Consider the following 26,627-nt stretch of genomic DNA (forward strand, 5'->3'; position numbering starts at 1 on the left):
TAGCTTGTGTGTCTGTGTATTTAAACCCCTGTGCTTCAGTTGTTGGTTATCGGTTGTTGTTTGATGTTATACTATTCCTTGTTCTTTGTATATTGTTCCAAGTTTACCCAGGTTTATTGGATAATTAAAGTCCTTGCGACTGGATTCAATCTCTGCTTCGTTCCTGCCGTATCATAACAGAACAACGAACACAGATGAATCCAGCAGCACAGATCCGGGAGTTTCGCTGGACAGATCGCGGCCTTGGCCCTGGATAGCCAAGATCTGTTCCAATACACATGGGGTTTTGCTTCAATTGCTGTCTCCTGTTCCCTGGGGGACGAGGCGATCAAATTATGCTACCGGCTGGGGGCTAAGGAGGTCAACCCGAGGGAGCTCCCCGACTTATACGGTCTGAACTGGAGAGAGGCACTCTCCGTTTGTGAAGAGAGCGTCATCCCAGACCTTCACGTCAGCCATGTCCAGCCAGAGTTTCACGTCAGCCCTGCCGAGCCCACGCTCCACGTCAGCCCTGCCGAGCCAAAGATGCTTCACGTCACTTCTGCCGAGCCAGGCCGTGCTCCGCGTCACTTCTGCCGAGCCAGAGACGCTTCACGTCACTCGTCACTTCTGCCGAGCCAGAGACGCTTCACGTCACTTCTGCCGATCCAGGGACTGCTCACATCACTTCCTTCCAGCCAGTGTCTACGGACAAGATGTCCGATCCAGAATCTGTTCACGTCACTTCCTCCGAGCCGGTGTCTACGGACAAGATGGCCAAGCCAGAGACTGTTCACGTTACTTTTGCAGATCCGAGTCTGTTCACGTCACTTCCTCTGATTCAGTAGCTCCTATGTCACGGTGTGGGTTTTGCGTCTTATTCCTTGTTCTTGTCTGTCATGTGATTCCCTGTTTGTCATGTGTTCCTTCCATGTGTCTTGTCTTTTGTTGTGTTGTTGCTCAGTGTCCACAGGTGTTCCTCGTTTTTGTTTATTAATCTCCCCAGGTGTTTCTTATTAACCTACATCACTTTGTAAGAGACACTCTGAGTCAAATTAATAAAAGAAAAGAGAAGTTTATTCTTGCAAGAATAGGCCCAGTCGCTAACACAGATTGGTACACTGTGAAGAGAGTGACGCCCAGAACACAGGCCGGGGTGAAGACTAAATAGCCCTCCCCAAGGTTATTTACTGCAAGCCGAGCCTTCTCTGTAAATTTCCACAAAGTTATAGGATTCATGATGCCAGGTTAGATTTACTAACCCCCTCAACCCCTCCCAGTCTAAGATGATCCCTGACCCGGCCGGTCCTCTGGTGCCTAACTCCACTCTTGATAAGGGAGAACAATTAATACATGTGAGATTAAAATTCCCCACAACAAGCCTCAGTCAAACGGATGGACCAGTCCTTCTATATTGATGGTTTCCATATTAAGCCCTCATCACTGACTCGTAACCTTGGTGTCTTATTTGACTCAACTCTATCTTTTGGCTCTCATATTTCTTCCATTGTGAAAAACTCTTTCTTTCATCTTCGAAATATTGCTCGTCTAAGACCATCTCTCACTTCGCCTGACGCCGAACTCTTAATTCATGCACTAATCACATCACGTCTGGATTATTGCAGTGCTTTATTTATTGGCCTTCCCAAAAAACTTATTGCTAGATTACAGCACGTCCAAAACTCAGCAGCAAGAGTTCTCACCTCCACCAGGCGTTCTGCTCACATTACTCCAGTGCTTCATGACCTTCACTGGTTACCCGTTGCATCTCGTATCCACTTTAAGGTATTGCTTTTAACATATAAGGCATTAAACGGTCTTGCACCCCCATATTTGTCAGATCTACTTTTCACCTACCGTCCTGCACGCTCTCTCAGATCAACTGAACTTGGTTTATTGTCCATCCCCCGCTATCGATTATCTACAGTAGGTGGAAGGTCATTTAGTGTAAATGCACCAACATGATGGAATTCACTGCCCCTTTCACTTCGAAATATTTAATCAATGACTGCTTTCAAGACACAGCTAAAAACTTATCTATTCAACATGTACTTCATTTAAATGTGACTATTTTGTATCCTCTGTGACTGTTAGCTGTGTGTCAGTGTTTAAATGTATTGTTCATGTACCATGTAAAGCGACCTTGAGCTTTGGAAAGGCGCTATATAAATAAAACTTCTTCTTCTTATAGCAAGAGGCAACACAGTGTAACTTATGTAAACCAGTCAACACAGTGTGATACATTCAAGCCTCTTACTCTGATGAACGACTCTGACTCAAACCTGTACACCGGGCTCCCACTCCACACATTTCATACGCTTGTAGCTGTTCTGCGTCCCCATGCGAATGTGGCATAACAGACTGAAGTTGAACAGCAAATCTTTTTGCTTATATTTTTTTTTACTCAATTTGAAAAAAAAAAATCTTTTTCTTTTAAATGTAGTTTTCCCAAAAGAGACGAATTTATGGATTTATGTCACAGTAACATCCATTTTTCTTGTGCAATCTCTTTATATTTTAGATTGCAAAAAGAACTGGACCAGTCACCGAAGCAATCTGTGGAGACGATGTGGAATACCAGACTAGCAATGCTCCAACCTATTAATGATGTTCTGAAATCTGGGAGGCTGCATGACATCTTGCTTCGCCGAAACGAGCTCCGTTACCTCAACAACATAGACTGTGAACTTCTTGAAGACATCATCCAACTCCTGAAACCTTTCGATGAGGCTACCAGGCATCTCTCCACTGATCAGACACCTACCCTTCAACTTGTCTTCCCGACCAAGGCTACTCTTCTGAAGGGTTTGTCGATCCAGGATGGAGACAGTGTGATTGTAAAAGAGGTAATACATTTCTGATTTTCATTTAGTTGGTGGTCATTCAAGTAGCAAACATAAGCACAGTGCAATGATGTTGCATGTATCGTCATGCTCCTCCTCCCCTAGCTGAAAGGGAAGTTATCCCAGGCAGTGGAGACGAAATTCAAAGTCCACCTGTACCATAAGATAGCCACAGCTCTCTCTCCAAGCCTGAGGAGTTTCTTAAGGAAAACTCTCAACGGTCAGGAGTATGAGGAGGTCATCAGCACCCTGACATCACTCACAGAAACGGCAGGGACAGAGGAGAGAGTGAGAGGCCTTGTGGAGAAAGAGGGTGAATAACACTAGCATCAACAGCATTTGCAGAGCAAATGACAAAATTTATTTTCATTTATTTAGAGTGACACACACATACAGGAAAGGTGTGAGGTAATATTTAATATAGGCGTGTTAGACAATTGAGTTTGTTAGACTACAAAGAACTAGATTGTAAATGACAATGTTCTATAAGAATCTGTCTTTTTTCCTGAAGATCCACCCCCAGAGCAAGGAGCTACGGAGGTGCATAACTTCTTTGCAAGTTGTGTAGAAGAGGAGAGGAAGGAGGACGATGGTGATATGGAGTCACATGGTCGCCAGTTGGTGCTGCCATACATGAGTGACACTAAATTGGCAGTTTTGGCACGTTTCCAGTGTCTTCTTGACTTCTGGCGGGAGATGTCAGGTGGGCTCGTACCAGTTGCTAAGAGGCTGCTAGCTATCCCCGCAACAAGTACTCCTTCTGAGCGTAGCTTCAGTGTTGCAGGAAGACTGATAGAGGAGAGGCGTTCTACCCTTAATCCAGAAAATGTACATCCACTTTTGTTCCTACACAGCAACATTTAACTAAGATGGACTGATGAAAATCGTTAACATGTAATTAAAAAAAAACTATAAATGTATTGTTTACTCAACAATGAGTAAAATGCAGCTTTATGTGCTGTTTGGGTTTAATAAATTATTGTAGACATGGTGTGAAGTATGTACTGGTTTTCTTTTATTTACTGTCTTCCATTTTCTGGAGAAAATCTAGAAACAGGGGCTCAGCAGCTGGTAACAGGATGGAGAGCAGATTAAATCAAATTCTATGTATTAACTAAACACTAATTGAAGAAAAAAACATATGGGAGCAGTACAGGAGCGGGAGTCAGTTTAAACAGGAGCGGGATGGGAGTGGGAGTCAATTTACCAGGAGCGGGATGGGATGGGATTATTTTTTAAACTTTGGTCTGGGAGTGGGATGGTACAAGATTTCTTTCTATGGGAGTGGGACGGGACAGGAGTGAAAATCCACTCCTGTGTCATCCTCTAGAACCCATCCCATCCTCTGATGGCTACTTCCAGCAGGATAATGCACCATGTCACAAAGGCCAAATTATTTCAAACTGGTTTCCTGAACATGACAATGAGTTCACTGTGCAAAAATGGCCCCCACAGTCACCAGATCTCAACCCAATAGAGCATCTTTGGGATGTGGTTGAACGGGAGCTTCGTGTCCTGGATGTGCATCCCACAAATCTCCATCAACTGCAAGATGCTATCCTATCAATATGGGCCAACATTTATAAAGAATGCTCTCAGCACATTTATTAATCAATGCTACGTAGAATTAAGGCAGTTCTGAAGGCGAAAGGGGGTCAAACACTGTATTAGTATGGTGTTCCTAATAATCCTTTAGGTGAGTATTTATATTTATAGCTTAAACGGCATAGAACTTTGAGGCTACAGATAATCTACCTAAATTTTGGGGGCTTGTCCAAGATATTCCCTAGAAACACAAGGACTGAGAAGTCATCCTAAAACAAGTTGTTTGAAATATGTAGGGGATGGATTAATACTAACACAGGTAATTTTATTAGACGAATTAAATTTAAAGTAACACAACACTGTTTCACTTGCTCTAACAGTTACACTATCACACTTAACGGCATTTGTGTGTGTTGAATGTTGTTAGTTAGGTTGTTTGTTGACTGTATGAGACTGAGCTATATTAACATACAGATCATATTCTAACTTTTCATCATGTTGAACTAAATAACATTGATTAGTTTGCTCACCAGGTTCAACATTTGCTCACCTGTTTAATAAAGTAACCTGCAACACTCGCGCCTCTAAGTTGAAGTTAGTCGCGGACGTGGAGCTCTCGGCATCTCGAAATATGTTGATCTTCGTTTTAGTCCTCTTTTTGTCTGCTTGCTATGGTCAATAATGTTTGAACAAAACAACAACAGTGTGAGTGTCCTGCTAGGCATAACCTGGTTGTCCACGTCTGTCGCCATGGTTACTATTGCAGTACAAGGTCAAACCTGGTGGAAACCGGGGGTAACGCTGATATGACATCATTGACTGACGACTCCTCACCCCTGCTCACACGCCCCGTTTCCTTGGTTAAAATCGAAACTTTCTCACGATTTACAAATAGTTTAAAACATTTGGGACATTGTAAGTAATCAACTAAACAAAATATATAACATTGTCCTAGTGGTTTTTGGATATTTTACTGCAAAAATCCTGCATACTGTACCCAAGACTTTTGTTGCCACTTTTACACAAATGCCTAATATACATATTTATAAAAAAAAATAAATAATTGAACTCCACAAAGAAATGAGAAACATCCCTTCCTACATCATTTTAAGGCAACACGCTAATTTTCTAAACTATTATTTTGACCTTCCCCAAAGGTTCCCCTTGTCAAACAATCAAACTTCACAGCAAATTTTAGCAGATTATCCAGCTTTTGCTTAATATGAATGCCAAATTATTTACTTGTAAGTGTAATATTTGCGATTGATGGATCAGAACATGAACTTTTCTCATTAAATAAGATTGGGCAACGTTTTTTCTTATGAGTCCATAAATTAGATATTTGGATGAAACGCTTCCCACATGAAGTGCACTGGTGCGGCTTCTCTCCAGTATGAATTCTCTCATGATCTTTCAGGTTTCCTGACCAAGCAAAACTCTTTCCACAGTGTGAGCACTTGAAAGGTTTCTCTCCAGTATGCATTCTCCCATGATCATTCAAGGATTTTGAGCAAGAGAAACTCTTTCCACAGTGTGAGCAAAAGTACAGTTTAGCTCCAGTATGAACTCTCTGGTGTGATTTTAAGGCACTGGATGTAGTAAAGGTCTTACCACAGTCAATGCAACAATGAGGTCTCACACCAGTATGAATACGCTCATGCTGTTTTAAAGCATGCAGTTCAGAAAAACCCTTCCCACAAAAAAAACAAACATGAGGTCTCACACCAGCATGAACTTTAAGGTGTGCTCTTAAGCCTGATGCCACAACAAATGTTTTATCACACTGATCACAGCTGAATGATCTCACTCCAGCGTGACGGCGCAGATGACTGTTGAGAACGCTTTTGTAACGGAAACTCTTTCCACACTGAGAGCATGAGAATGGTTTTTCTCCAGTGTGAATTCTCATGTGCACATTTAAGTGTCTTTTATAAATGAAACTCTTTCCACACTGAGTGCATGTGAACAGATTTTCTCCTGTGTGAATTCTCATGTGCACATTTAGGTGTCCTTTATGAATGAAACTCTTTCCACACTGAGTGCAGGTTAATAGTTTTTCTCCAGTGTGAATTCTCATGTGTCTCTTAAGGTCTGGTTTATTCTTGTAACTCTTTCCACACTCAGAACAGGTAAAAAAAACTTTGACTCCAGATTTTCCAGCTTGTTTCTGTGTGAAATTCTCTTCAGTCCTTGAAACAACTGCATTTCCATCTTCATTTTTGAAATGATGAGGTTTTGGAAACAGATGTAGATTGTCTTCATTTTTAAACGTCAGTTTTCCATCTTCATTTTTATACGTCAGTTTTCCATCTTCACTTTTTAAATGAGTTTTTTGAAATGTATATGGTTTGTCTTCATTCACTTCCATCGAGTCTAAAATCAAATCAAATTCCCAAGATTATATTTAAGAATGACAAATGAGAAACAAAGAAATACAGTTAATTCTAAATTTAGCACAAATCTGGTTTACTATTAAGTCAACTAGTATCAAGTTTGAGATGTATTGTTATATCCTCCTGAGAACCAGAACTTTATTTGTGTCTGAATTTAGTTCATGTCGTGCATTTTTTTGAGAATCCAGTTTAAAGCATTAATAGATATTACACACACATACTCATATATATATATATATATATATAGGGCTGTCAGTTTAACGCATTATTAACAGCGTTAACGCAAACCCATTTTAACGGCGTTAATTTTTTACCGCAAACACTCGTTTCGGCTAGCGAGCCGGCCAAATAGTAACGTTACGTTTTGAGTGGATGACGAGCGCGAGACGCCAGAATGGAAAGTTTACTTTTAAAAAGTTACCAAATTGTCCCATTGACAAGACCAAGTGATCTGTGTGTTTTGTCGTTGGGAACTGAGCGATCATCATCGCAGCACGTCCAGTCTGAAACACCACTTGATGATGGCCAAGCACACACACACACAGAGATGATGCGAATTCTCCACCTCCTCGTCAATATCAGGACCTCGTCAGTATTTCTTTCCCCCTTTTATTGATAGACAGTGTTACATTGTGTGAGAGATAATTTATATATGTTAGTGTGAAAATGAACACTATTCCAATGTTATTTTCAATAATATAAAAAAAAAACATTTGCACTAAACAAGCCAATCCACTTTTCCATGTTGATAAGAGCATTAAAATGAGAAAAAATAATGTAACAAAAAGAAATCAAAAGACATTTAGAATAGATAAAAATGTGCGATTAATCGCGAGTTAACTATGACATTAAAGCGATTAATCGCGATTAAATATTTTAATCGTTTGACAGCACTAATATATATATATATATATATATACGCTTTTTCAACTTTAGAAAGTGTTTAAAAAAATCTGCAAGTTTACAAAGCTCAAATATTTTATTAAACAAAATTCACTTCCCAAGAACTACAACAAACCAGTTGATTGGATTAGAATGCGTTTTTACATGGCTTTGTGAAGTCATAATGTTCCACATTTAAATAATTTACGCATACGGAATAAGGGTTGGTTGAGCTGCATTAGAGAAGCCAGTGTTGTCCAAGAGACAAGAGAAGAGAGTGATGTCAAGAGACACTGTTTTTTTTCACCCCGTATCCAAAAACTAATTCGTTTAACCTTACTAAGGCTGATGAACTTAGAGAAGTTTACATTTATTTTAAACAATCTTCCCGAACATTATAATTCCAATGTTTATCTTTGTGCTGCAGATTTTAGCTCCTGGTCTCTGCTTCGTTCCCATTTGCAGACATTTTTTCGCCTTTTCATTGTTGATGACGAACACAAACTTTATTCTGAGAGCAACAGAGTCGTGCGATGGCACGACCGTCATCACTATGACACACCCCTTACGGCATTGGTCCTGGCTTTTGTTCACACAGCGCGCGTTCCGGGACTGATTCCGGCAAGTCCCCAACCCAGCAACCATGCCGGTATCAATCCCGGGTCATGTTTGCGTTCACACAGAAGGCGTTCTGCCAATTTCCCAGGATCAACGCGCTGTGTGAAAGGGGCTTAAGGGGGTTCCCCCGTAAGAAAATTTTAAATATTACATATTTTAAAGCATCAATCTGATGCATTTTGAGATGCATTTTTTGCCAACCTGGGGAGAGCTGGAGAAACTTAACTTCAGCCATGAGTCAAAAATATTATGGCCTCCGTAGCGTTAGCTAATCCTTTTCCACTAGAGCTTTAGCTAGCTGGCTAACGTTGCGTTCTCGCCTGCTGTGTTCAACGATTCAATTTATCAAGCTAAGCCTATGTCTACTGAACTCCTGGGTAATTTAGATATAGCCTACCAGAAAAGTATTGACCGATACCAACGCAGTTTTAAAAAAAATCAAGTAGAATTTTATCAAATCAAGTAGCGAAATGTAAAAGCGCATATTTAAGCGAGTTAACTGTTTTGATGTTGTGTTTTTCATTAAAAATAATAATGAACTCACAATTCAAGCAATTGTCTCACCTCCGAATTGCTTATACTTCAAAAGCGAAAGTAGCCTAAAAAGTACACGGATTCATTACGATGGTGCGAGTGTAGGTATTTTTTTTATTTTTTATTATTCTTAATTTTTGGTGGATTTTTTTCCCCCAGGCAAACGTTAATTTTCGACCTTGATTGTGATAATCAAAATGTAGTATTTCCAGGTAATTTGGCTGAAACATCAGCTGTTTCACTACTGTTTCACCTTGTAAACAATCTCAGTTGCACACATCTTTTGCACTTGCTCTGACTGAAGCAAAGTCTTGAAACGTGAAAGCATGAAACGCAACTGAACGCAGTACGAAACGTAACTTCTGCTCAGTGTAATCATTTTTGGGAGCTGTACTTTTTATTCCGATTTTATTACAGATCTATTCATGAGAATTGGTCAGGTCATGCGCACCGGTGCGCCCAAATATTTTTTCACAGTTGCTCACAGTTATTTTCGGTCGCGGTGTAGAACCCTGTTACTTTTATGTTGTCTGTATCTGAATTCTCTCATATCCCAGCAAACATTGGTCCGACGGCAACGTCGTGTCCCTGGCCAAAAAGTCGCGGTATGACGGACATAAAACGGTAAAAATATGTAACAGAACCTAAAAATGCATTCAGACACATTTGTACATGTCTACAGTTCTCTGGTTGCATGTATAATTGTTATTTTGACTTTTAGCTGCGTGTAGTTCAATATATAGTGTATCAGGTGAAAGGACGCGTGAGGTGAAACATGACATCATGACTTTTGCGTAAACATATACGCCACTTTCGAGTCAGGTGGCGTGTTATCTCCACGCATTTTGAGCTATCCGCGTGTATGCGTATATGTCTACGCCATTAACGTCCGCGTCATTCCGCGTGTCTGAACACGCAGTTAAATCTCCAGTCATAAATGCCATTAACCCCAGTGACGGTTAAGTTTAGGGATGGGGTTGAGGTAAGTCATATCTTTTTTTTTTTACCTAGGATGGTAAGGGAACAGTTATAAATGTCATTAACCCCAGTGACGGTTAGGTTTAGGGACGGGGTTGAGGTAAGTCATATATTTATATAACGTTAAGTCAACGGCGTTCATAAAGACGCTGAAAGGCGATTATGCGTCTTGATAGCACGCCAAAAATGGAAATACGAATTGGCGTGTCATACACACGCTACTTCATGAGATCAGTCTGCACCTTGCAACGTCTTTTACACGCATTTACAGTCCATCATGACCCTTTATGAAATCATTGTGAAATATGCAAAAGCTGTGCTTAATCCTTGCATGGTTAATATTGCAATAATAAATTTAATTGCCCAATTAGAGGTTGTGAAGATGTCCACTGATGTCTTTTACATGTCTACTAGTCAAGCAAGAACGGGAACTATCTTTATGAAATACATGATATACAGAGTCAATATATTTACTTTATCTAGTTTAAATAAATTATAATCACATAGTGCCCATGTGGTTAAGTGATAGCAAAGCAACTGCATTTTAGTCATTATTTCAACCTTTTCTCCAGTAATGGTGGTCAACGGTTTCTCTATTTGCTTGGTTACAAACATTCTACAAAATATCTTCTTTTGTTTTCAGCTGAAGAAAGAAACTCAAACAGGTTTGGTACATGAGGTTGAGTAAATGACAGAACTTTCATTTTTTGGGTGAACTATCCCTTTATATAATCATCCAGTATTTTGAAATTGGTATTTTAGTTTGGTTAACAAATGTTTGAGAAATTTTGGCTGTTCAAGATCAATAAAATATTGTGCTAAATCACAACATGCTTCTTTTTTGCTTATGTCCACAAATAATGTGTTCTTGTTTGTGATGCACAACATGATTAAAACGTTTTATTGACGTTCAGGTCTGACGGGACCAATTTTGGACCTGTTTTGAACCTTTGTCAATATATGTAAACCTTGATAAATGATTGCTTTTCACAATGTTACACAATAGGTGTGTGATTATTTTATATGCAGGTTTATATATACACTTAAATTATGCAGCAACACATTTAAACACACAGATGCATTTAGACTAAGAGATGTGGAATTCATGGTCAGATGATGTCCATTCAACTTTCATTTTGGAACCATTTTTCAACCATGACGAGACGTATCGATCGGACGGATGTCTTTTCAATGGGAATTAAACCTCCAAATGTTTTCAGGGATAGGGCGCATTTGGTTTAGTTTATTAACCAGCTCTTTCATTCACTCTTCAGTTTCAACTAAAATGCAATGCCCGACATTACTGACTGGGTTATTGGGTTATTTGAGACAGTAATATTCAGATATAGGTTATTTCTTGTTCAATATCATTGCTGATATTAATAATGCAGTGTTATTTTTAGATGACTATAAACACTTTCTATCATGAAAAAGAAAATATTAAGATTAAGTACAAGATGTGCAGTGACAATTAACCTGCAATGCATGTTCTCAAAGAAGTTCAATGAAATGTAATGTTCTCTACAGAGGAAAAGTCTATGCCTGGATCTCAAAGTGAGTTTTCATCTTAATGTTCCTCATCAGTCATTAAAGAGAATGAAGGAAAACACCAACCTATTTGTTCCTCTGTATCTTCATCTTTTATTCTGCAGGGTTCTTCCTTAATCTCCATCTTTACAATAGTATGTCTGTAGTTTCTCCTGGAGTAATTCCTCCTGCTTGCTTCTTCTTCTCCTGTGGGAAGATGGGAATATTCCCCAGCATTTAAACTCTCATGAATCACTCTCTCATAGTTTATTATCAATTCAATACAACTCCTAAAGCTGTTTTTTCTCCATAAAATGAAAACAGCTCACATCTTCACGAATTGGCATGTGAAAAAAAAAACAGTCAGTAACGAATTTACGTTATACGAGAGTAAATGAACATCAGTCGGTTAATTTCGATTTACTTTTGACTCACTAAATGAACTGACTAGTTTAGTGGTTTGGATTTAGATTTCTCCTAATAAATGATAAACTGAATGAATGTACTCACAGTCTGATAACAGAAGATTTAGAGCAGAATGAACAGCTGTATTTCACTTCTCATGTTTATGTTCCCTTCCCTCGTTCACTTCTCTTCTTCTCCTAGACTCGGATGTGTGTTGCTTCGGTTGCTCCAGCGCCTCTACTGGCGGAATCTTAATGAAGGAAAACACCAACCTGTTCATTAATCTGTATCTTCATTTTTTTTTTAAATCCATCTTTACAATACTATGTCTGTAGTTTCTCCTGGAGTAATTCCTCCTGCTTGCATCTTCTTCTCCTGTGGGAAGATGGGAATATTCCCCAGCATGTAAACTCTCATAAACGGCTGTGGGAGCTTCACTGACTGAAGGAGTGAATTGTGGTCATTGTTGCTCATTTAGCAGCTGATCAAAAATCATCATAAATGAAAGAATCCTCCAAATGTGTCATACCAATCACACAATTAAAAGACGATTTAAAACTGATCATGCAATTGTCACATGTATCCACTGGCATTCCTGTGCATGCATTACTGCAGCCAAATGGGAAACTGCAGTGTTCCTTGTACAAGACAAATAAATTCAACCTATTCACACATATAACTTTGAAACTTCCATATAACTTCCAGTTTTACACAAGACACACAGTCTAGAAAACACTTTAACATAATTGTACTTCAGTATATTTTCTAGAAATGTTCTTGAAGAGAAAATTGTTTATTTTTAAAAGAGTATTTATTTGCACTTTAAAATATATTTTAGGTATATTTTTCCTGTAACAATGCGTTGAAAATATACTTTCAAAGCACATTATAATACACAATAGTACATTATACAAACTATACCCAGACAGCAAACTGACATTCAATCAACGTGGAAACGACGTCTCTCATGACATTGAAACAACGTTGATTTTGCTCATCGAATTAACGTTGAACCAACGTCAGATGCGGCATTCTTCAAAGCTAAATGAAAATCGAAAATTGGTTTGCTTTCATAACGTTGAAACAACGCGTTGATTTCAAGTTGATTTTTCCGTTAGTTTTGAAAGAATGACGCGTCTGACGTTCGTTCAACGTTAAAGGATTAGTTCACTTTTGAAAAAACTTTTGCTGATAATTTACTCACCCCCATGTCATCCAAGATGTCCATGTCTTTCTTTCCTCAGTCGAAAAGAAATTTAGGTTTTTGATGAAAACATTCCAGGAATTTTCTCCATATAATGGACTTCAATGGGAACCGGATGGTTCAAGGTCCAAAAGACAGTTAATAACTGTTTCAGATGCAGCTTCAAATGTCTTTAAACGATATCTGACGATGAATAAGGGTCTTATCATGCGAAACGATTGGTTATTTCAAAACTTATTCCAAAAATGTAACTTTTCTAAGGACAAATGCTAGCCTTGCTCTATTCTGTGAGGCGCATTTGCAACGTCACGTATTACGTAATTATGTTCAAAAGGTCACGGGCGACGTAGCCGAAAGTACAGAGTCAGTGTTTACAAGTTGAACGCATAGGTTGAATGTGCAAACTAGCTCAAACACCGTTTATAAAAAAAGGAATTAAAAGGAAAAACAACGATGTCGGACGATTTTGATTCTGTACTTCCGGCTACGTCGCCCGTGACCTTTTGAACGTAATTACGTATTACGTGACGTTACAAACGCACCTCAGAGAATATAGCAAGGCTAGCATTTGTCCTTAGAAAAGTTACATTTTTGGAATAAGTTTTGAAATAACCGATCGTTTCGCATGATAAGACCCTTATTCATCGTCTGGTGTCGTTTAAAGACATTTGAAGCTGCATCTGAAACTGTTATTAACACTATCTTTTGAACCTTGAACCATCTGGTTCCCATTGAATTCCATTATATGGAGAAAAATCCTGGAATGTTTTCATCAAAATCCTAAATTTCTTTTCGACTGAGGAAAGAAAGACATGGACATCTTGGATCTTTAGAATTATGTTTGATTGTTTGACAAGGGGAACTGGTTAAAATGGTTGTGAATTGCATTGCAAGTGTTGCATGTGTTGTTCTTCCCGTTCTTTGTACACCCATATTGATCCTCTGTTGTGTTGCACATGCGTAGTAAACACTGAGTGTCACTGTATAGAAGATGAACTGAACAGTAAAGCAACAATGTGAAAATACTCGTGTCAGTGTCATCACTCAAGCAGTTGAGTTATTACTACTATATTCATCCCATACTGGGACCGCTTTCACCGCATTAACAATAACAAGGTTGAGGCAATGTGCATTGCAGTGGACGTAAAAAACATGTTTAACATGTTTAACCATGTTTAACATGTTTAAATGTTTTAAAAAGCATAGATCAGAACATTTAATGAACAAAATGGCAGACAGTAGTCGAAAGCCGGATGATAAAGGTTGGTAACCGGAATCAGTCCAGGAAACATCCACAAATACAGAGGAGTAAAGAAACGAATGGAGCATTAAACACTTAAAGGAGCATTTAACCCATTTCAACATTAATCTTTATTGAAAGTGGATCATATATGTAGTTGAAATGTAAAAGAATTTTTGAATTTGGTGCCCTCTTGATCTAGCCTGACTTCGTCATACTCATATTCAATTGAGAATATGAGTCTGAGACCACTCCGTTGGCCTTTGATTATGAGGCGTGTCTTAACCGAACCAGGAAAAAAAAAAACTGTGCAGTCAATTGGATAGTCGGACAGACCTACAACCAATCAGAGCAACGCAGTAAGTCAAATACTTTGCATAGCATAGTTGTCAACAACAGAACTTACTTATTTTAGAAGTAAAATAACGAGTGTTGCTTCTTTCTTTCTTTGGTCCTTCATGAGTGCGACCAAAGGAGAAACCACAACAACCACATGCTTTTCATTACGTCCCATCTTCTTAACTTAGCGACCGTCAGAGCCAGCTGATAAGTTACACTTTTGCCGATTGACAAATGCCTTGATTGCAGTTTTCTGATTGTCTATTAAGATTAATGCGCTGTCGGCTAATTTTAAAAACAGACGCGACAGCGAAATCTATATATCTCAATTCTCCAGCTGCAGTCATCTCTGAGGGAAACCAGTTAGCGCTCTTTGATAACGTGATGATTACGTCCCTGCAGATCATCTGTCCATCATTGTATAAAGCCCCCCCTGGCAATCTGATTGGCCCGATCATTTTTTGCCTGATCATAATTACTCCTCAATGGATCGAGTCCAGACCGAACTTCCCCACCAAAAAATATTGTGGGCGGAGTTCGGGCTGGCATCCAGGCTACTCTTGATCGAGAAAAGACAGAAAATAACCGAAGGGTGCATTTGTATGAAAGACTTCAACACCCACAATACACCACATTGCACAGCTCCGCAAGCCACACCTACTAATCCAGAACTCCATGCACATCAGAGAAATCATTCTTTCATCAACAAGGCTAACATTAGCTGCCACCAGAGTTTGAAATTCATTTCATGCAAAATTTCTAGTTAGTTGGCTGTGGCGAGCAGGACGAGGGACGAGAGAGCGGCGCGAGGCCAGTGGCGTGAGTGATAATGAAAGACAAGAGACGCACCAACCAGTCTCGTATCTCTCACAGAGGAGCGGGAGTATAAATGGCAGATCGAGAGAGAAACAGGCCTGATTTTATGTTGTGTGTGGACATCAGTCATCAATTAGGGGCTGTTGGCTTATACTTTCGTTTTGTATTTGTTCATTTTACTATTAAAATTTTAAATGTTCGCCGATTCCTGTCTCCTTCTTCCCACAACAACAAACCCTGTTAACGTTACATTGGCAAACTCATTACTCCTCGTTTATTTATTTACTCGTGTATTTCTTTCTAAATATGGTCTATTACTGCATGATACCTGTTCAGTCAGGCGAAACTATGATGGTTCACATCACAACACAAACGCCCGTGTGCTCGTCTGATTCAGACATTTCGTCCAGGAGATATTGCCATTGTTGAAATTCTCTGCAGCAGACGGGCTCTATCTGTGTCCGTAGGCCGTAGCACGCAGCGAGAGCACAGGCACCAGCAGTCCACCTCAGCTCGAGCCAGTCCGGGCTCCTCAACCGCGACAGGCAGCCGCCTCCTGCTCCTCCATCAGCCTCAGCTGCTCTTCACTATATTGCGGCTCGTAAATACAGCCACGAACATTGGATTCGAGTAGCAGACTTTCAAAATCCTCTTCTTCAATATCATGTTAGTTTCTTCTGTCATTGTCATACTTCCTATCTCCACAGCACTTGTTAGCTTAGCTTCCAAAAACAAGATGGCGGATATTGATTTCAGTTTCTGCAAACTGCAGGCCCATGCAGTCCAACGATAATTATGTTCATCCTAAATATCAGGGCCCTCATTTATCAATGGTGCGTACGGACAGATTTGTGCGTAGTGAGTGCGTAAGAACAATTTCACGCAAAGTGTGGGATTCACCAAGTTGTACTTATACATAAAAATGTGTGTAAATATAAGCACACCTCTGAGCATGCTTACGCAGATCATCTAGAGGTAGAATAGCGACACTACACATAAAAAGCATTTAAGAATGCCTCAGTAAGCATTAAGCAACCCACATATGTCCTTTGTTTCCTTTAAAACACTCAATTTATAATTTGTCTAATTTTAAACACGATGCTTAATTGGTGTCAAACCCTATAAAAGACAGATGTGAAATATATTCCTTCACTTTGGGTGTTAGATGGTAGCCTGACTGCGCCCTCCTACGCACTTCCGCTCAATTTCATTTTACTTCAGTAACTACGTCTGGGATCGCTCCATATCCTTAGGTTTCCAGAAATCAATTTTTTGTAGGACCAATCAGCGAATAGAGGGAGTGGCTGAGAACGATGACGTTGATGTAAGCACGTCAGTTTGAGTTCAGTAATGGCAGCGGAGAAAGACGTGAGAAAAGCTATTCGGTCCGTTGTTGGAAAAGAAACTGCCGAATATACAGAATTTTAAGCCGGATTGTTATCGTCTCACCTCTTGTTGCACAACTGAGGACCAAGTGAAGGAGGCAGAAAGTTTGGAAGTTTGTGCTGGGCAGCTCGTGCACGATGACCGTGACATTTTGGACGGACGGACGGTTTAGCCTGGTGTTCGCGGTGTTCGGAAGCCCCGAGTCCTGGCTGTTAAACTATGGTTGTCATGTCAGGAGTCATGTCAGTCGCTCAACTGTATTCCCAACTGTAAATTTACTGATTCTTGTGATGAATAGAACATTTTGAACCCCTTTGTGCACTCGTGCAGGAGGTTGGTGTGTCAGTTTTACATGTTGTAAATCATACAAATTGGTTGTGATTTAAAAAAAATAATTGTCATAAATAAAAATGTGAAAAACCATACTTTGAAGATATTTGATTATCAGTTTTAGATGGCAATGGTTGGTTTGTTTTACTAAAAAAAACTAAATGCCACATAAAAATGTACAAACACATACTTTGAAGACCATAATTAAGGTAATTAAGAAACAATAAGACGTAATATGAAAAAATGTTGTTTATTACACATCTGCAGATAGAGACAGACTGATCATTCACTGTACAGCATTTGAGTCCAATGTAATACCGAGAATTTATATTGAATTTTATACTCCATGGTTATACTAAAGAAACGTTAGTCTCAAAAACAGATAAAACAGACACCCCTCGTTGTGTTTATGCTTCTTTTTAAAATTATATTAAATAAACATAACTATATATAAAATTACATCTAAACGTATGTACGTTTCGTTTCAAAGACGGGAGGACAGTAAATTTTGAAGATTCTGCCATAATCCCGTTTTCCTCGGTTTTCCTCCGCTTAAATCTCCACAACTGGAAATGAACGAGCATCCTTACGTCAAATGCGGAACTTATGCGTGCATATAGCCCATTGAGTGTCGCTAGAAACACGTCCGCGCTGCGCTGACGAATCTGCCGCGCGGCTCTGATCATTGAACCGTGCAGATGACATGTCCGCGCAGCGGTAAAGCCGCGCTGTCTCGTCCCACTTTTGGTTTGTTTGGCTTCCCATATTTCTGCCGTGCACGTGCCGCACGCTACGTATGTTATACGCGCAGTATCTCGCTCTAGATTCCGGGAGATTTTAACTCATTTGCGGGCATCAGGGAGACGCTATCAATATGCGTGAAACTCCCGGAACTTCCGGGAGACTTGGGATGTCTGGCTTAGCCTACTTACAGGTTGTGGCCCAACAACTGCGGCCTCTGGTTTTAAAGTTGGAACTGCTTCATGTTTTAGTAACAGTTTCTTGTTGAATCCGGTGTTGAATTTGTGGAGATTCTGGAAGCTGTCTTCCGTAAAATGCGCAGCACAGAGAGCTAAATTGTGATCGTCATTTTCAGGAACATAATCAAACATAAATTGTATCCATTGTTGACGAAGTACAGCGTCCGTGGGAAGCTTGAACACAGAAGACCTGACAGCTGGGTGAACACAACACACTCGACGAGCCGTAAAGATATGGTCATGCCCTTTTCTGAATATTCCAGAGGGAGGGTTGATGCAAATGTATGGGTTAGTGACGTCTAAAACCCCACTGTAGTCCCAATCGAGTTGTTTTTGAAGGCAATATACTTCCTGATTTTTAAAAGATGATATCTCTGCTTACACTTTCAGTGCTGCAACTTTGCAGATACTCTTCATGCACCAACAGCAACATTACACACTATTTAAAATCAAAAAAGTGAAATCGCAATCAATCCCCCCTTTAATGTTCAAAAAATGTTGCAACTACATCTGTGTTAAATCTTCAAATGCTTATTGTAGGTAATGCTCAGGCTTGGTGGATCCTGTGGGGTTGCGGGGCTCTTTGTCCGCAACACCCACAGTATAAGTTTGTCAATGTGTCTGGTTTATGTTTTCTCGTGTCCACTAGAGGTCCTCTTTTCACCATGGTGTCATTCACTTTAGGAACTACATTCTCCACAATCCTTGTCAGTTCTCATCAGAGTTCATTGCACCCAGCTGTCACCCATTAGGTCATTAGTAGTCTCAGCCTCAGACGTCATGCTCACGGAACGTTGGCTAACGTTAACGTTAGCCATCAGTCTGAAGGTTTGGCTACGCGAGACTAGGTCATTAGTGTCTGTGTATACTGTATATACCCTGTCTTTTTCAGTGTTTGTCACAGAGTTCTTGTTTATGTTCAACACACTTCTGTTGCTTGTATCTGCCTGGTATCTTGTTTTGTTGTATTTTGGATTGTGTAATGGCTAATTTTGCATTTACATTTATATATGTTTTTTTCTTTCATATACGATTTTTATTTTCTTTTATATGTTTTCTTTTATTTTATTAAGATGTGATAGATGTGTTTGTAACTTTTACTAACATTGGAAAAGATGTATTCGTAAGCATTTAAAGGAAAATATTCATATCATCTAACTCATAAGCATTTAAAGGAAGATGTTCATGTAATCCAAAGGGCATTATTAAAGATATAACAAGCTGGTAGAAACACATAAGTTAGAGTAAGCATAACTAAACTGTTAGAAATGCATAAGTAATGTAAGCTTAGTGTGAGGACATATTGTTCTGTGTTTAACAAAGAAGCAAGCAGCATGGAAACATTTTAATAGCTCATTGTATTTCAAGTGTGAATTGTATGTGTGCAGGGTTTTGATCAAACAAGAGATAAAGCAGAAAGGTGTGAGGTCGAACATTAGTTGCGACCGAGAGCTGAGTTGGGGTGTGAAGTCGAGCTGTACTTGAAACTCAGGAAACGTTAACACAAACGTCATTGTGCTGTCTGAATTGAATATATGGTTTACAAGAATAGTTAAGAGCAGCGCAAACAGGTTTCCTTGCTAGACGGCATAGGGGACAATCTGCTGCAAACCAGACATAGCCTGCATGGTTTCCTTGGTTTTCAGGTATATAAGGATGGCGAGAAGGACTAGCCTTCGCCTTCACATGTAGACATTGTTCTGTATGTTGATCGCCAATTTCGTAATTGTTTTCTTGCAAGAAAATAAACTCTTGATACTTTAAAGTCCCCGTGAACCGGAAGTTGCAAACGATTTTTCTCCAGTGCTGTGACGTATTTCCAAGTGAAACGGAATATTGAACAGAGGGCAGGGTTTTACTCTAGTGCTCCTCCTCTCCATCTCTCGCTCATAGCAAACTAACGGTTTGAGGGGAGTGGTTAAGCGTTTCCCCACCCAAACTGTGAAACCTACGTCATCAGAAAAAGAAACCGTTCCAGACCGGAAGTAACTTTTCAGATTTTGATTAAAGATTACTAAGGTAAAACATTTTTTTAATATACATTCACTTGCACGGATTAATTGTTCACCACAAGACTAGTAATATGCGCTAACAAAGTAAATAGGTTCAATTTTGATTTCACAGGGACTTTAACTGTTGAGAGGTTTCCACTTGTCTTCTTCCTCCTATCTTTTCGAACAACAGAGAATTATTTCCACAACAATTGCCTTTTTGGATTATTGCCTGGACTGGTTATAAGTAATAAATATTGCTATTGGGTCTTACGTTTCCTGTCTGTGTGTGTATTGTGACAAATTTGAGCTGTTTAACAAAAGGGCACAGTCAAGGTGTTGGGCCAGGCAATTGAGACCGCACCGGTTAGTTTAGCCCAAAGTGGAAAATGTTCTTTAGAGCCACGTCATTAAAGTCAACAAAATTGATTTAAAAAAAAAAAAATCCACAATGTTTCCAGGAGACCAATGATGTCTTTCAAGACCACCACGTCCAGTAGAATGGTTATCAGGAAAGGCAAGCCTCCAGTCTTCATGTCCAGGGTGTGACCAATTCATGAATTGAAGAAAACCCAGTAAAGTTTTTGAGAAAGTGGTTCAACGCATCACTCTCAGATCGGGCCAACGTCAATAAGAGGGTGGAGCAAACCAAGGAATGGTTAGGAAGATTGACAAGTCTAGACTACCTGGTAAATTCAAGACCTGGCTGTACCAGCATGGTCTGCTGCCAAGGCTTCTTTGGCTCTTCACTATCTATGAGTTCCCATGACAACTGCAACTTCCTCTGTCCTCTGCCGTAGAGAATTTTAAGAGTAGAGTCCTGATTAGCCTCAGAGATTCCAAAGACGACCTGGTGAGGCAAGTAGGGGTCACAACCAGGTCTGGATGCAAATGGTTAGCCAGTACAGCAGTAGAGCAGACGGTGAGTGCTTTGAGGCTATTTGACATCCCTGGAAGCCCTTGCGTTGGATGGAGAGGACTCGGCTCTGCACATTTCCAGCAATGAAGAAGTGCATTTGTAAAGAGCAGGCAGGAGATGGTTCAGGCTGAGGTGCGGGCCTGTGAAGAGGAAAGGCAGATGGCAAGGGGAGTGGAACAAAGATCCCAGAGCGCATGGACACAATGGGACCTTCCCGAGAGCAAGATCTCTTGGCAAAAGCTGTGGCAGCTGGAGCCCTACCAAATGTCCTTCCTCCTGCGATCTGTCTATGACACCCTTCCTTCGCCAGCACACTTACATGTATTGGGGCTGAGGAAGATCCGAACTGCAAGCTCTGTGGGCAAAAGAGGACACGAGAGATGCAGGAAGATGCAGGAAGCCTGCCTGTACAGGCTTGAAGAGGGCAATCACCTTTGTCAAGGAGGGAGCAAGGCCCTTTTCAATTAAATCATCAAAACTCAATCTCCTTCAAAACACCAGGTCCTGGGAGATGAGGGTGGATGTGGGCAAAAGGCGGCAATTACCGGAGGTGAACAGTTGTGGAGTCTGATCACCATATAATGTAGAAATATTTATAAGCGATGCAAAAGACTATACATGCTAACCTGCACACCGGATATGCTACCCAGTGGTAAGTGCCTGTGCCAGAAAAATTACCTTTCCAGCAGCACACACGGAAAACTACAATTCATTTAAGGAAATCATGCTGCAGGCTATCAACTCTGATTTTGCATTTAAGTGTGTAAATTTACAGAGTGTAAATTTGAGGATACAATTCCATATTAAAGGTTTAATTCACCGAAAAATGAAAATTCTGTCAGTAATTACTTCTGTGAACTTTTTGTGTGAACTAACCTTTTAAATGTAGCTATTAATAAAAAATATATAGCTGTATTGCTCCTATGTACATGTCCAGGACATAGAATACTGCTATATGCGGTAAAATGTTATTATTGTACCCCTAAAACCAGAAAGAAAACAGGCAAAGTCTATTTTGTTTATCAATTTTATTTATTTTTATTATTCCATAAATATCTTTCCAGCATATAGTAAAATTTAGAATCTTGAAATGAATTGCTAAATGTTCTTACTGTTCTGTTTAGTAAAATCAAGGTTCATCAACAGTTTCATTTTTACTATATCTGGTTTTACTCTTTATTGGGGACACATTGTAAACATTGCATTGACATTTATGAATGAAGGAGTACAAAACGTAATGCCGCTAAATATTTGTCCCAGCCATAGTTTTGAGATTGTGATGTTGGGTCAACAACAGCTTGCAGCTGGGCTTTCAGTTTCTCCTTTTTTGTATGATCAACTGGAGGAACTACAATTCCTCCGAAAGGAAGGACTGTCCCAGTCAGAGTCTTCATCTTGAGTATTCCATGAAAAAAAAAAAAAATTGTATAAAAGTTTATGGACATATTTACATTTTATTGTTGCAATATGTTAGGCATCATTGTAAATGCATGTTGTGGAACAGAACTTATTCTGTCAAATTATAGACAATACCTCAGCTTCTGGTGGATCAACAAGTTTTTGAATATGCCCGATTTCCCACATTTGGTTGGGGGTTCAATTGCCTGAGACAATTCCCACAAGTAAAGGAATCAAGGCTGGCCGTGGCAGGAACACATAATGACAACAAAACATGTGGAGGCTGTTGGCTGGATCCCCAATCCTTCCTCTTCGAGAGTGTGCAAACAACATGACATCATGACTTTTGCGTAAACATATACGCCACTTTCGAGTCAGGTGGCGTGTTATCTCTACGCATTTTCAGCTATCCGCGTGTATGCGTATATGTCTACGCCATTAACGTCCGCGTCATTCCGAGTGTCTGAACACGCTGTCAAATCTCCAGTCATAAATGCCATTAACCCCAGTGACGGTTAAGTTTAGGGATGGGGTTGAGGTAAGTCATATCTTTTTTTTTTTACCTAGGATGGTAAGGGAACAGTCATAAATGCCATTAACCCCAGTGACGGTTAGGTTTAGGGACGGGGTTGAGGTAAGTCATATATTTATATAACGTTAAGTCAACGGCGTTCATAAACACGCTGAAAGGCGATTATGCGTCTTGATAGCACGCCAAAAATGGAAATACGAATTGGCGTGTCATACACACGCTACTTCATGAGATCAGTCTGGTGTAAAACATCACAGATGTTGGTTACAGCCATCCACATGTCATGCGTTCAATACTGAGAAATGCATACAAAACAGTGTGTATTAATTTGATTAACAGGACCTAATTGCTTAAATGTTGAGTACACCGTTACCCTTAAAAATAGAATGCTCATATTTAGCTCAGGGTATGACTATTGTATTAATTTTCATGGGTTAGGGTTAGGCTGGTTATGCAGGCTTTTTCCTGACATGAAAATTCGCCTCCCACAGCCTTGCACAGAAAACATGCACCTAGCGATCTCTACATTTCCGACTCCTTGGTCTCCTTGAACTCTAAATGCAGAAATGATTAAAAGGAGCAAAGCTGTTTTAGAAAAGAACACCAGTCTAAAAAGCAAAATCAGTGTCCATTTAAAGGAGCATTTCACTCATTGCAACATTAATCTTTATTGAAAGTGGATCATATATGTAGTCGAAATATAAAAGAATTTTTTAATTTGGTGCCCTCTTGACTGAGAAAAGTCTGAAAAATAAATAACTGCAGAGTTTTTCTGGTAGAAATACAGTGAGGTTGCATCGAGGATCAAAGCAGAGGCTAAAGGTGCTTTTTATGTCCACTGTAATGCGCATTGCTTCAACCTTGTTATTGTTGATGCAGTGAAAGCAGTCCCAGTATGGGATGAATATAGTAGTAATAACTGCTTGAGCGATGACACTGACACTTTTTCACATTGTTGCTTTACTGTTCAGTTCATCTTGTATACAGTAACACTGCGCATGTGCAACAGAGGATCAATACGGGTGTCGGAGGAACACCACATGCAACACTTACAATGCAGTTCACAACCATTTAAACCGGTTCCCCTTATCAAAAAAAAAAAAAAATCAAACTTCAAAACTAATTTTAGATAAACTTGGTGTATTAAATGTAGTTTTTTTCTTTTGCTTATTTACAAGTTATGGAAGTGAACTTTGATCACTTAGACACCTTTGGGCAATGCTTTCTCTTATGTTTCAGTAGATTAGATAAATTTCTAAAACTCTTCTCACATGTTGAGCACTGGTGCGGTTTCTCTCCAGTATGAACTCTCTCATGATCTTTCAGGTGTGCTGACCGAGAGAATCTCTTTCCACAGTGTGAACACTTGTACGGTTTCTCTCCAGTATGAACTCTCTCATGAACTTTCAGGTGTCCTGACCGAGTGAAACTCTTTCCACAGTGTGAACACTTGTACGGTTTCTCTCCAGTATGAATTCTCTCATGATCTTTCAGGTGTCCTGACCGAGAGAATCTCTTTCCACAGTGTGAACACTTGTACAGTTTCTCTCCAGTGTGAACTCTCTCGTGAACTTTCAGGTGTCCCGACCGAGTGAAACTCTTTCCACAGTGTGAACGCTTGTACGGTTTCTCTCCAGTGTGAACTCTCTCGTGTGATTTTAAGTGGCTGGATGAAGTGCAGGTCTTTCCACAGCACACATAAGGTCTCACACCAGTATGAATACGCTCATGTAGTTTTAAAGATACAAGTTGTGAAAAACTCTTTCCACATACAGAACAAAAGTGAGGCTTCACAGCAGAATGAACTTTAAGGTGTCTTCTTAAGCTTGATTCCAAAACAAATGTTTTATCACACTGATCACAGCTGAATGATCTCACTCCAGAGTGATAATGCAAATGAATGTTGAGAGAGTTTTTGCGACCGAAACTCTTTCCACACTGAGAGCATGTGAATGGTTTTTCTCCAGTGTGAATTCTCAGGTGATCATTTAGTTGTCCTTTATATCTGAAACTCTTTCCACACTGAGAGCATGTATAAGGCTTTTCTCCATTGTGAATCATCATGTGTTTGTTCAGGTCTGATTCATTTACAAAACTCTTTCCACACTCAGAGCAGGTTAAAGATCCTTTGACTCCAGATTTTCCAGCTTGTTTCTGTGTGAAATTCTCTTCAGTCTTTGAAACGACTGCATTTCCATCTTTATTTGTGAAATAATGAGGTTTTTGAAACTGATGGAGTTTGTCTTCATTCATTTCCTTCAGGTCTAAAATAAAAAAAAATTAATTCCCATAATTGAATAAAAGGATACATGAGAAACAAAAATAAACATTGCTAAAAATCCCAATTTTCTACTAGCCCTTAAACAGGCAAGCGTGGAAAATGCTTAGCAAAAAATAATTTAATTTAAATATAATCTGGAATTAAATAAAACATATCCAATATATATATATTTTTAAATTTGACATATTTTGGATTTTATGAGTTGTCTCCTGACATATGTTGCCTGATTAGGGTATAAAAAGGACCATTAATCTGTTAACCGTTTCTGCCACTGTATGTTTAAAACAATTATATCCCATTCTTCACCTGATCTAATGTTTACAAATTATATATATATATATATATATATATATATATATATATATATATATATATATCACATATCATCAAGAAACCTGTTTTGAAATTGGACATTGTGTTGCTATAGAAATGATACTCTAAATTGTTTCAATGGGCTCCTCCCCTTTAGGGCATCGTCATGTTTCATAATTTATGATCAAAACCTTTTTTAATCTTGACAAAACACATATTGTCAGAAATGTCTGAGTCCCAAGGTTCCATATTTTGTGACGTGATATTTGGACAGAAGTTGATTAATTTGTTATTGCAGAATGCATACAATTAAATTCAAAGGAATTTAAGTCAACGGATGTCTATTTTTGGTGTTATGCCTGAACAAAATCTCATGGGAACTTCAATTTTGATGATATCAACTTAAAACTTGGTTAGATATATGGCTTTGATTCTTTAAAACAAGACCATAATCAGGTCTATATTCCAAAGCTTTCTTGAATTACAATCATTTAAGTTTGAATAGTGCATTTTAAATAGACCTAGTTTAATCCCCTTTTAAACAGGCAATGTGTCTCAGGAGACACATACATTTCAAAACATGCTAAATAACAACATGAACAATATATTACTTAATTTTCTCCTTCAGCACCTTAAGCCAATGTTCCCAATTAATGTTAGCATCTTTTTTTTTTTCAGAAAAAAAGTAAGTTTAATATATATTTACTTATCTAAATATCTGAATGTTCTGCACCACTGGCAGCCATGTTGGATTTAGGTCAGGCCGACTAATTGATCACAAAAAGTTTGAAGCAAATCGTGTGACCAGCATCCTCAAGACAGACCAAGCTTTCTTAAGTGATAAAATAGCTGATGAAAAAAAATATTTCTTATGCCCCAAAAAATACAATAAAACTTACGTATCTCATGAGACACGTTGCACAGCTGTTTTAGGGCTAGTCTACTAGTATCTAGTTTTAGATGTTATTGTTATATGTGAGTTTTCATCTTATGTTCCTCATCAGTCATTAAAGAGAATGAAGGAAAACACCAACCTATTTGTTCTTCTGTATCTTCATCTTTTATTCTGCAGGGTTCTTCCTTAATCTCCATCTTTACAATAGTATGTCCGTAGTTTCTCCTGGAGTAATTCCTCCTGCTTGCTTCTTCTTCTCCTGTGGGAAGATGGGAATATTCCCCAGCATTTAAACTCTCA

General features: G+C 39.2%; 1 protein-coding gene across 3 annotated transcripts; it reads right to left on the minus strand.

The window, feature by feature from the left end:
- Positions 1-478: 478 nt before the first annotated feature.
- On the minus strand, positions 479-26,582 carry LOC120473976 (uncharacterized). Of its 3 annotated transcripts, none has more exons than XM_089123851.1 (3): positions 26,467-26,582; positions 24,204-25,103; positions 479-6,506 (listed from the first exon to the last, which is right to left on the minus strand). In XM_089123851.1, exons 1-3 carry the CDS (start codon positions 26,522-26,524, stop codon positions 5,602-5,604), a joined length of 1,863 nt encoding a protein of 620 aa, XP_088979977.1. In that variant the 5' UTR covers positions 26,525-26,582; the 3' UTR covers positions 479-5,601. The 3 variants fall into 3 exon arrangements, with proteins under 3 accessions (XP_088979977.1, XP_088979975.1, XP_088979976.1); XM_089123849.1 differs by lacking the exons at positions 24,204-25,103; positions 26,467-26,582 and adding exons at positions 11,387-11,506; positions 11,810-11,916 and having other exon boundaries at positions 479-6,740; XM_089123850.1 differs by lacking the exon at positions 479-6,506 and having other exon boundaries at positions 23,783-25,103.
- Between the last annotated feature and the right edge of the window lie 45 nt (positions 26,583-26,627).

This window comes from Pimephales promelas, chromosome 19 (assembly GCF_988280905.1).
Source record: "Pimephales promelas chromosome 19, fPimPro1.hap1.1, whole genome shotgun sequence".
Classification (NCBI taxonomy): Eukaryota; Metazoa; Chordata; class Actinopteri; order Cypriniformes; family Leuciscidae; genus Pimephales; species Pimephales promelas.

What these genes read in the sequence shown, in the direction of transcription:
- LOC120473976 (XM_089123851.1), bottom strand. Translation starts at nt 26,524, where the DNA reads ATGGAGATTAAGGAAGAACCCTGCAGAATAAAAGATGAAGATACAGAA. An exon ending in AGATACAGAAGAACAAATAG is followed by an intron (nt 25,104 to 26,466) that starts GTTGGTGTTTTC and finishes TTTTTATTTTAG; the next exon opens with ACCTGAAGGAAATGAATGAA. An exon ending in TGGAGAGAAACCGTACAAGT is followed by an intron (nt 6,507 to 24,203) that starts GTTCACACTGTG and finishes CTGGAGTCAAAG; the next exon opens with TTTTTTTTACCTGTTCTGAG.